Below are 12,261 nucleotides of genomic sequence, written 5' to 3'. Positions count from 1 at the left end.
CAAATCATAATTTCATTTTATTTATGAAAAAAAATAATGAAATTGTGATTCTATTTTGTTTCCTAACAAAATAAATCATGATTCTGTTGAATCCAAATTCAAAAATCACATACCTCACTCCACGAATGAATGAAATGATGATCATGTTGAATCCTTATCAAAGCATGAATGTTGGTTGTTGAATGGGATGTGATGCAAAATGAGGAAGGTAAAAGGTGGTGGGGTGTTATGCAAGAGTACCTAAGGTCAGGGGTAAAAGGGAAAGGCAAGGGGTGTAGAGAAAGTGGGAGGGAAAAATTGTTAATTCACATTATTTTGAAAAAGATGGGAGTGAAAATAACAATAATGGGTGAGAATAGAAATCTCCCTTTTAAGACAACAATGCTTCCGCATAATCCATGGGCTAAGGTCGGTATCTCAGTTGTATGCCCAATAAAATTAGGTTTACTATTAATTTGAAAACCGTATTCCTGAGTTATATCTCTTCAACCAATTACAAAAAAATTAGATGAAATGTTTGGAATAATTAAAAATTAAAATTAAAATTATAATTCTTATTAAAATAAAACTTTATGACCAACATTGTGTGATACAGCAACAATAGTTAAAGGTACGGCATGATGAAGACGTGGCTAATGATAACTAATGCTAGATTTACCAACAATAATGGTTACATAAAAACGCAGAAAAAAAAAATTAAAATATTAATTCTGGTTAATGTATTACTTCGAAAAAGAAAATGATATTAAAAACGAAACATCTAGTATCTATGTGAAATACCTTAAGTTGAAGACGAATACAAATTTTATTATTGAGTTTGATTAGCTAAAATCAAATTTAATGGACCTATTATATTTATCAAATTTAATCATATTAACAAATACATAATCTTTGTGACAATTCGGTTTAAAAAATTTAATTATATTAAATTATTTTTAATGATGTTAGTGGTGGTGGGGTGGTTGCTTATGCATAAAAAAGATACTTTTTCAATTAAAAGTCAACAAAAAAATGTATGAAATTAAGATAAATACTTACTTTAATGTGATTAAATTTTTATATAAAATTTTTAAATCTATATGTCATTGTAGAACCTACAAATTTAAGTAGTAATCATATATTATAGATCCTTTTCATAAACTTGAAATTATAAATTTTAAGGTCTAAATTGCAGATAAAATATAACAAACTACTTAGTTTTAAGCTCCATGGAATTGAACTCTAAATTCCAATTCAAAACTCAATTTCAAGGCTCAATTCCAAGTCCAATTGTACTCCCCATAAGTTAGTGAAGTTACCTTGTTCACGGGTATATATATCAATAGAAATTGCTACTCGATCAACACGTTCAAGACTGGAGAAAGCAATTTGTTGGATAGAAATGAGAAGGAAAGACAAGTTACCAACAATACCGCATAATCACTTTCTTTAAAGGTAACACCAAAATATTTCCTTCATTGCAACGTAAAAGTATTCACATAATACTTCAAAAATAATACACCAAAATATTTGCATAGGACATTCACATTCCATCAACAAAAGTTGGCAAAAATTACGCAGGAATCTACCACAGATGACACTACCTAGCAGAAAGAAGATACATTTGTATTAACTTTCAACTAACTCTAATACTTCAAGCACCTGCACCTCAACAAAGAATTCAGCAAACACAAACTACATCTTGCACCTTTTCAGATCAACTATAATGCCACTTTCAAAAATTTTGGTGGCAACAAAAACCAAGAAGACGCGCTCAAGAGCCTTAGCAGTTAGCACAAGTGACACTAAGCTTTGCCTCCGCTTTAGACTATCCTCCCTTCACAACACCAGGTCTCATGCCTTCTTTATAACCGAGGGATAAAAAGGAACAAGAGCACAAAAAAGGAAAAAAAAAAAGAGAACACTGAAAATAACCTGCTCATCATTTCATCACGAGATAGAAGTTTAATCCTAACCTCTGGCTAACAATACATCCAAATTACTGGAATGGGCTTCGGATGAAGAACCAACCAATCTAGTTCTTCTCATGGTACTGTTTCTGTGAACAGTATTTTCTTGTCCAAATGGCTGCTCATGATTAGTTACCTGATGTAAATGAAGCAAAGCTATCATGCTAACTGCAACCAAAGCAGCATTGCCCACTATTCCACCCATATGATCCAATCCAAGAGATCTCTTCACAAAATTGAAACTTGAGATAAAAATATTGATAAGAATATTAGATCTCTTTGCTTTCTCAGTCGCTATATTCTCAGCAGAACAGTTTGGTTGTCCATAGAAAATATCAGGTGCAACAAGGCTGCCTGCATCACGTACATCTCCAATAAAAGCAAGAGCTTCTTCAATGACTTTATACTTCTTACCACGGTGTTCTGCCAGCCTCACTGCAAGAACAATTCTGCTCTGTTCTAAACGTGCAATTGCAGCATCTCTCTCAACACACTGCTGGGTTTGTATAGTCTGCAGCCATACAGAAATAAGTTCCAAATTAGAACAGACTCCCATTAAAATATCATGTAACATACAGCAAAAAAAAAAAAGAAGAAAATGCTAGTAAAAAAGTAAGCCTGCAATTAATTAATTAACAAAACTTCTTAATCTCCTGAAGAAAGAAGAGGGAAGACAATGCCTATTGCATGTTCCTGTATTGTTGGTTTATTTTATGCATTAAATTTCTGCCCATTAACCAAACCATTAGCCTTTTCATTACCAAAAAAAAACATAAGCCGTTTAATTATGTCAAAATTATAACTGTTATACAAACTAGGGGTGTAAGTGGTCTGGGTTGTGTTGAGTTTTGTTTTTTCAATCCAATCCAATTAAACTCAATTGGGTTGGATTGGGTTGGGTTTACCTTTTTTATTTGTCAACCCAATCCAATCCAAATTAACTTTAATTGGATTGGATTGAGTTGGTTATCGGATTGGGCCATTAAAAAACTGCCACCACTTTCAGTCTTGGAACAAAAATTCAAAAAATTCCTTAAACTCAAAATAGTAAGGATATATTATTTTTGGACAGAATAGTAAAGATATTTTTAAAAATTAGTATTCATAAAACATTGTACTATTCATATGATAAACAGAAAAAAATAAACCATGAATATATATGCTCATAGTACCATTCATAAAACAATATATTACTTAAACAGAAAAAGATAAACTTCAAAATAATGCATTACCTTGATAATGAGGTGCACTTAATTTAGGGTTTCTATATTAGTAATTTAAACTTATTCGGGTTGGGTTGGATTTTGATCGAGTCAAAAACTCCAAACCGTCACCCAATCCAATTTTAATTGGGTTCATTAAACTAAAACCAATCCAATCCAATGACCCAATCCAAGCCACAAAAATCTAATTGTGTCCGATCCGCTCACACCCCTAATACAAACCTGCCTCTCCATGGAACAATGATTTCTTTTTATTATCTTGTCCTGCATTTTGGTCAAGTTTTATGAATGAGGGTTCCATCTCATCTTGACTGATATCGTATTAGGGTCAGTTATTCAAGTGGCTCAAGTCATATCATGCTAGTCAGTTGTTATGTTAGGAGCGTTTATGCCAGGCCTTTTTCCCACATCATCCCCATTTGATCTTCCCAAATCTGAACAAATACTAGGCCAGAATGATCCATTTTCTCACCAAAATCTTGCCAGTTTCATTGGCAGATAGTCTTCCTGCATTTCACCATTTTCTAGTCCCTTTTTAAGAAAAGGAAAATTGCCATCAGGTTCAGAGGGCACCTATTAAGCTTAACAGGTGAAACATAATTACCAAGACCCACCCCCAAAAGCAGTGCACGTCTTAACCAAGCTGCCTCCCTTTGTCAGCTAGATCCCAATTTTCATTCTCTGGTTTCCACCATCTTTGATTTTACTCTTGGCTGTGTGGGATGCTTGCTCCTACTACTGTTTGAATTTTATTCCTAAATGGGATATACTGTATTCTGGCTACAGTTAAATTAGATCTGTTTTGTGCTTTCCATGTGGGTTGCTTCATTTTGGCTCTGCTTCCATCTAATTGGATGTTTATCTTAGCTTGATAGAGTTCTCTACTTCCCTTACAGCCACAGGCTGCTTTTAGAGCTGATTTGGGCCATGTTCTAGCTGAATTCAACTATATATATTCCCAGCAAGTTCCCAAAGATTTTGGGTTTTTGAAATTCAAAATGTTGCTACACTTGCTTGTGTTGTGTGTGTGCTTGCATATACATAAACACATATATAGTTAGAGGTTTGGGCCTTGTGGATGATTGTATGAGTATTTTTTTACCGTGTCTTTTTCAGTCTCACCTTGACTACACTACAGAAAATCCTAACTAGCTCTTTAGGGTATGACTGTTTCCCATTTAGTCCATATTCTCACTGTGTTATCTTAAGTTTCCCAATAATGACAATATCATTTGTTTCTTTTAGGATGCCAAAATTTTCAGAATTGGATGTCCAGCTATGGTTTGCGTAGTCTACATTATATTATCAGGTTATTTTCTTTAGAGGTGTTTATTTGTATCAAGCCAATTTCATTCAGCTTAATGTGAAGTGTTAGAATATTTGTGCTATTTATGTGTTATGTGGTGTTAGTTGTCTTACTGGGAAAAGCTTTTGCCTTTGACCAAGAATAGTAATATAAATAGGAGCACTTGTGATTTATAACATTGCCATTTTCCTATTATCACTTAACACTTACTAATATATCACTTATCAGACAACCAACTTAATTTTCCCTATTACCCTGAATTGATTTGTTGAATGCCACAGAAGCAACAATTTGACACTATGAATTCATAACATGGAAGATAACTCATAAATTTGTTCCATATACCATTGGATCTGAATTTAGAACTTAATCCTACAGTGCCCTTTTCTAACAAGTACCATATGTGATATGACAGAGATTATACATTAAAACCAGTGAAATGATGATACTATAATATTATATTTGTTATAATTATGTGTATCTTTAGAATAGATTTCTGTATCTGTTTTAGCTTATAGTAGAAGACAGCAGTGTGTCGTGTCTTATCAAAGCTTTCAAGCTTCTCTCTCCTCTTTGTATATATATATATATGTTATTTGAATGAAAGAAAAAAGAGAAATATTTTCCTCACTACCTCAGAAAATTTAAGTTGGCATCAGAGCGGGTTTCGTCCGCCGCCGTCCGCCGCCATCCACCGTCGTCCGCCGCCGGCCGCCGTCACTTCCGGCCGCCATTCTCTCCGGCGAACCTAGGGTTCGAATCGCCCTGGAGCGCACGACCCAACCCTGCAGGTTGCGTCGCCATTGGAGTTGTCACGTGCCGTCACGCGATGTCACAGCTCCTTGCGTTTTCCGGCGCGCGCCGCCGTCCCGACGTCGAAAGCTCGCCCAGCTTGTTCCGACAGCTTCTTCGTTCTTCCCTAAGCCTGTTTCAGGTGTTGTTTTTTTTATTTTGGCAAGCCTTTGTGCCTGCATGTGCCTTCTTCTATCCTTTGTTCCTTTGGGTTTCCATTGTTGATCAGAAATGGCCTCTTCTGGACCAGTTTTTTCCTTTTCTGGAACCCCAACAATAACAACTACAAAACTGAACTAGAAAAATTATCTATCTCGGTCTTCCTCTGTGGAGCTTTGGTTCCTTGGCCAAGGACATCATGACCATTTGGAAAAAGGAGTTGATGTTGTTCCAAATGACAGAAAACTTGAGTGGGAGAAGCTTGACTATCAACTCTGTGTTGTATTATGGCAATCAGTTAAGCCAGATATTTTGGAGATCCTTAGGTCATTCAAAACGGGTCATTCGTTTTGGAAAAAGGCCCAAGAGATCTTTGCAAATGACATTCAAAGCCTCTTTGATGCAACCATGAAGGTTACAGCTCTCAAACAAACTGGACATGACATGATTGCACATGAAGGAAAGGCTAGGGCTGCAGTTGAAGAGTTGAAAAAGTTTCTGGTAGCTGACTCATTGGAAGAAATGAATAGAAAACTGAATAAATTTTACATGGTCCTCATCCTGAGGAGTCCACACTCTGACTTTGATCATGTGCGTGATCAAGTTCTTGCTGGAGATCAAGTTCCATCAATGGACTCTCTCATCACTAGGTTACTTCGTGTGCCTCATGCGCTGAAAGAAGAAAATCCAGCTGATGTGGTGGAAACTTTAGCAATGGTTGCATCTCGTGGAAGAGGGGGAGGCCATAATAGTAGAGGAGGCCGCAGTGGAAAATGCGGACGTCCTCAATGCACATATTGCAAGAGGATGAGTCACACTCAAGAGAATTGCTATTCCCTGCATGGATTTCCTGAAAAAGTTGCCAAGGTAGCTCAGACAGAAAAATCAGAGTCTAAGTTCTCTGATGAAGAGTACCAAGAGTATTTGAAGCTGAAATCTGAGAAATCCAGCAGCCCGGCTTCACCTTCCTCCGTACCATGTTATTCAACAGCATGTATTTCTCAATCTATTGACGGTTCTAGTCCTTGGATACTTGATTCAGGTGCCTCTGATCATATTTCTGGTAACAAGTCTGCTTTTACATTCATGTCTTTTCCAAAAATTCCCCATTTTGTTACTGTAGCTAATGGTTCCAAATTTGCAGCTTAAGGAAGTGGTCCAGTCTCTTTGTCTTCCTCATTAAAGTTGGATTATGTTTTATTTATTCCTCAGTGTCCCTATAATCTAATTTCATTGATTCAGTTAACTCGTTCATTAAATTGTTCAATAATATTTACTTCTAATTCCTGTGTTATTCAGGAACATGGCACAGGTCGAGTGATTGGAGAAGGACGTGAATCAAGAGGACTTTACTACCTGAAATTCAACTTTTCTGTTTCCTCTTCTGCAATTTCAAATCCCAAACTTTTGCATGATCGTCTAGGCCACCCAAGCTTGCCAAAGCTGAAAATGATGGTTCCTGGTCTGAAGAATCTTAGAGTCCTAGAATGTGAGTCGTGTCAACTAGGAAAACATGTTAGGTCATCATTTCCACAAACTGTCCAAAGATGTAATTCAGCTTTCTCTACCATTCATTCTAATATTTGGGGACCAAGTCGGGTTACATCTTTTGGTTTTCGATATTTTGTAACCTTTATTGATGAATTTTCTAGATGTACTTGGGTCTATTTAATGAAAGACAGATCTGAACTTTTGCCTATCTTTATGTCCTTTCTCAATGAGATTGAAAACCAATTTGGGAAAACCATTAAGATTTTTAGAAGCGACAATGCAAAAGAGTATTTCTCTCATGATTTTTCCTCCCTTTTATCCTCAAAAGGCATTTTACATCAATCCACTTGTCCCCATATACCACAGCAAAATGGTATAGCTGAAAGAAAAAATCGTCATCTTCTTGATACCGCACGCTCACTAATGTTAGCCTCTCATGTTCCTACACACCATTGGGGGGATGCAGTTCTTACTGCTTGTTTCTTAATAAACAGAATGCCTTCATCCTCCCTTGAAAATCAAATTCCTCACTCAATCATTTTCCCTCATGATCCATTATTCCATGTTCCACCTAAAGTGTTTGGTTGTACTTGTTTTGTCCAAGACCTCTCTCCCGGTTTAGACAAACTTTCTGTCCGAGCAATCAAATGTGTCTTTTTAGGTTATTCTCGTCTTCAAAAGGGTTACAAATGCTATTCTCCCTCTACTAGGAGATACTATATGTCTGCAGATGTAACCTTCTTTGAAGACACATCCTTCTTTTCACCATCTATGGATCATTCTTCTTCCATCCAGAATGTTCTTCCAATTCCCTCTCCCTGTCCTCTAGATACTTCAAACCAAAATGTCAGTGAAGTTCCATCTTCTCATCCGCATTCGACTGATGTTGGTCCTCCAGTACTTGAAGGTTCACCTCATGATTTTCATTCTCCTTCAATCACTCCTCAAGCCATGGATCCTGCCATCTCTCCTTCCTCTGATTCAGACTGGCCCATTGTCATCCGGAAAGGTACTAGATCTACTCGTAATCCTCATCCTATCTATAATTTTTTGAGTTATCATCGTTTGTCTCCTTCACATTCTTCTTTTGTTTTTTCTCTATCTTCACATTCTGTCCCTTCTAATGTTCATGAGGCACTTAGTCATCTTGGATGGCGACAGACTATGATTGATGAAATGCAGGCTCTTGAACATAGTGGTACTTGGGAACTTGTCCCTCTTCCTCCTGGCAAGAAGACAGTGGGTTGTAGATGGGTCTACACAGTTAAAGTTGAGCCTAATGGTGAGATTGATCGACTTAAGGCTTGCTTAGTAGCTAAAGGCTATACTCAGATATATGGCCTTGATTATTGTGACACCTTCTCTCCGGTAGCTAAAATTACTATTGTCCGTCTGTTTCTTGTTATGGCTGCCATGCGTCATTGACCTCTCCATCAGCTTGATATTAAAAATGCATTTCTCCATGGTGACCTTGAAGAGGAGATTTATATGGAGCAACCTCCTGGGTTTGTTGCTCAGGGGGAGTATGGTCTTGTTTGTAAGCTGCGTCGATCTCTCTATGGGTTGAAGCAATCCCCTCGGGCATGGTTTGGTAAATTCAGTCATATTGTTCGACTTTTTGGGTTGAAACGTAGTGAGGCTGATCATTCTGTTTTTATTGTCATGCATCCCCTGGGAAGTGTGTTTATTTGATAGTATATGTTGATGATATAGTGATTACAGGGAATGATGCTACTAAGATTGGTCAACTAAAGGAGCACTTATTCAGTCATTTCCAGACCAAAGACTTAGGAAGTTTGAAGTTCTTCCTTGGTATTGAGGTGGCTCAGTCATGAGATGGTGTTGTAATTTCTCAGAGGAAGTACGCTCTTGACATTTTGAAGGAAACAAGCATGCAGAATTGTAGACCTGTTGATGGCCCTATGGATCCGAATTTGAAGCTTCTAACATATCAGAGTGAAATGTATCCTGACCCTGAAAGATATAGAAGACTTGTGGGAAAACTCATTTATCTCACCATCACCAGACCTGATATTTCCTTTGCTGTTGGAGTGGTGAGTCAATTTATGCAAAATTCCCGTGTTGATCATTGGAATGCTGTTATACGTATTCTTAGATACATTAAGAGAGCTCCAGGACAAGGATTACTTTATGAAGACAAAGGTAATACACAAGTATCTAGGTATTGTGATGCAGATTGGGCTGGTTGTCATATGGATAAGAGATCCACATCCGGATATTGTGTCTCCATTGGAGGGAATGTTATTTCTTGGAAAAGCAAGAAACAATCTGTTGTTGCTCGATCTAGTGCAGAGGCTGAATATAGATCTATGGCTGTGGTTACGTGTGAACTTATGTGGGTTAAGCAAATTCTTGAGGAGTTGAATTTTTGCGAAGTGATGCATATGAAGCTATATTGTGATAATCAAGCTGCTCTTCACATTGCTTCAAACCCCGTCTTCCATGAGAGAACGAAACACATTGAGATTGATTGTCACTTCATTCGGGAGAAATTACTGTCTAAAGAAATTGTCACTGAGTTCATTAACTCCAGTGATCAGCCAGCAGATATTTTGACTAAACCCTTAAGGGGGCCTAGGATTCAGGTTATATGTTCCAAGCTTGGAGCATATGATTTATATGCTCCAGCTTGAGGGGGAGTGTTATAATTATGAGTTATAATTATGTGTATCTTTAGAATAGATTTCTGTATCTGTTTTAGCTTATAGTAGAAGACAACAGTGTGTCTTGTCTTATCAAAGCTTTCAAGCTTCTCTCTCCTCTTTGTATATATATATATGTTATTTGAATGAAAGAAAAAAGAGAAATATTTTCCTCACTACCTCAGAAAATCTAAGTATATTATTCATGTAACAATTACTGCAAGCAAAAAGACCATACTGCAACAAACCTTAACTATTTAACAACATGTAATTTATGATTTATGATTACAATAATACACACAGCAGACTTCATCTTGCCTTATCCCTCCAAGACTACAACCAGATGAAAACCACCACTCAACTAATTAGTAAGTATTTTTCACAATGAAAATGTTTTACTTTTCCAGAAACGTTATAATTTAATTTTCTAGCAGCTCATTTCACCAATCAGAAAAGATTTTCAAATTAATTTGGTGTTATTTTCCAACATTTGGATAGCATAAACATAAAGCGCAAGTAAGGACAGAAAAAAAGGGGTGGGTATAGAAATTCATGGGCCAAAAGAAAGATTGGTAGTAAACATTAACGGCAAGAAAGTTTGAAATTGCAAAGAGGCAAATAACAGATGAAGCCCTAAAGTAAATGGTAAGAACTGGGAAACCATGACTATAGATTTCACAGATGACCCAATCACCCAATCTGGTACAAGGTTCTAATGCTTGAAATTTGAATGAAAGCATGACTTTTGAGTTCTCTTCCTTACTTGCAACAAAATGAAGTGACTTTCAGTCAACTTAAAAATATTTTCCACTCAGAAGAAGATAAAGTTATTTTTAAGAACCCTTGGAAGGGATAAATATCCATAAACATTATCATTGCAGTTAGAAGAACTAAAAGTCAATAAACAATTTCATTAAAACACATAAATGTAGGACATAATTTTCATCAAACGAAACCTCACTAATCAAATCCGATTCTTAACATGCTTCTTCCTTTTGTTTCCTCAGGTCGCACCTTGGGGTTATGTTCATATAAGTCATAATGTCCAACTCAACTAAACTGACTCAATAAAGGTACCATAATACACAAACAGTGTATTTTAAAATCCAAATCAAAACTGACTGAAACACAATTCAAAGGAAAGGCTCAAAGATACAGTATAACAAAGTTAATTCCCTATGCAATGGATGCTATTTAACGAATGATCATTGGTGTATGTACTATGTATCTATATAAATTTAAAAAGGTGAAACAGTCCAACACACCTTCACACCCCCACACTTATCTCCTAACTAACAGCAACTAAATAGCTCAGTTCCCTTAACATCGAATAAAGGAAACAACTGCTCAGAAAGCTTAGCTCCCTCACCATCTTTACTTGAATCAATCCAGGTCCAAAATGGCTTCTGAATAACATATGCAAGTAAATTAATAATCACGCTCGACTTTTTTGGGTGAACTCCAGGTATACCTAGCCTAAGTGTCAGAGACTAATCTCTAGTATACTAAATTCATCTCCCAACATATGTTCTAGCACACACAGACATGGGCCTGAGATCGAATTGTAACCACATGCTTAAGTGATAAGTCTCGTGCATCTGTATTTATAAACTAGTAATAATCACACACTCATCTTGTGCATGTGTTTTTTGAGGCTCAGAGGAAACACTCAAAGTCAATCTTAAGTTCCGTAAAAAAATCTGCACGAACCTAATCGCTATGAATGTCCAGTTTTCGCGCCACAAAATGGGAGAACCAAAAGGAAAACAAACAGAAACACGAATTAACATCCAATTTCACCAAATTTCACAACAAGAATTCAATTAAAGCAAGTGCATTAGCAGCATGCAACAGAGAAAATTATAGCGGAAGAGCCACAAAGACAAAAGAAATTCAAAAAAGAGAAAGAGAAAGAAGAAAAGCTCACATGGAAGAACTCGAGCTGGTCTTCGAGGTTCTCGAGGGCGGACCGGATGGCGTTGAGGCTCTTGGCTTCGCGGACGGCGGAGTCGCCGTCACTGTCGTTGTCGGCGGGCCTGAAGTCCTTGACGAAAACGAAACCGGAAGAGCGGTCATCCGCGGCGGCGTTGGGAAGGTGCGGTGGAGAGTTGTTTTTGAGGATTTTGACGGAAGTGAGAAAGTGGGATCTGGAGATGGAGTGAATGGCGTCGCTGAGCTTGTCGTGGAGGTCCCAAATTTTCTCCATAATCGCTTCGATTTCCTCCATCTGCATATCCCATTTCATTTTCTCCTTCTCCTTTTCGGGGGAATGGACACAACGCAACACAGCACAGCACACAGCACAGGCAGTGACACAATACAATTCAAAGACAGATTTAAACAACTCGCATATTTTTAATGTGCCTCCACTACCACGAAAGGAATTTTCAATTTTGTGGCCCAAGGACACGTCGTTTATGAGGCTGGCAGTTTTGCTTTCTTTTTTAAAAATGAAATCTTTTTTTCTGGAGAGAAATTCAAACTCAAATACTAAATACTAAAATCTTAGATGAGTTTGATCTATAGTAAATATTTTTACATTAACTAGTAAAAAATTACAACAAATATATTTTTAAGTATTTTGTTGTATCTTTTTATAAGAATTAAATTAGAAGTATTGTTTGTTCTTTTTGTAAGAATAAATTTAAAATGTTTTTTGCTTTAATTTTTTTCACAAA

At 36.8% G+C, this 12,261-nt stretch overlaps 1 protein-coding gene across 1 annotated transcript; it reads right to left on the bottom strand.

Moving 5' to 3' along the window:
* Positions 1-1,427: 1,427 nt before the first annotated feature.
* On the bottom strand, positions 1,428-11,978 carry LOC114383074 (plastid division protein PDV1-like). Its single transcript, XM_028342667.1, has 2 exons — positions 11,511-11,978; positions 1,428-2,460 (listed from the first exon to the last, which is right to left on the bottom strand). Exons 1-2 carry the CDS (start codon positions 11,826-11,828, stop codon positions 1,951-1,953), a joined length of 828 nt encoding a protein of 275 aa, XP_028198468.1. The 5' UTR covers positions 11,829-11,978; the 3' UTR covers positions 1,428-1,950.
* Positions 11,979-12,261: the final 283 nt, after the last annotated feature.

This window comes from Glycine soja, chromosome 14 (assembly GCF_004193775.1).
Source record: "Glycine soja cultivar W05 chromosome 14, ASM419377v2, whole genome shotgun sequence".
NCBI classification, from domain to species: Eukaryota; Viridiplantae; Streptophyta; class Magnoliopsida; order Fabales; family Fabaceae; genus Glycine; species Glycine soja.
The sequence above is the reverse complement of the archived record's forward strand: the minus strand, read 5'-3'. Positions and strand labels throughout refer to the sequence as shown.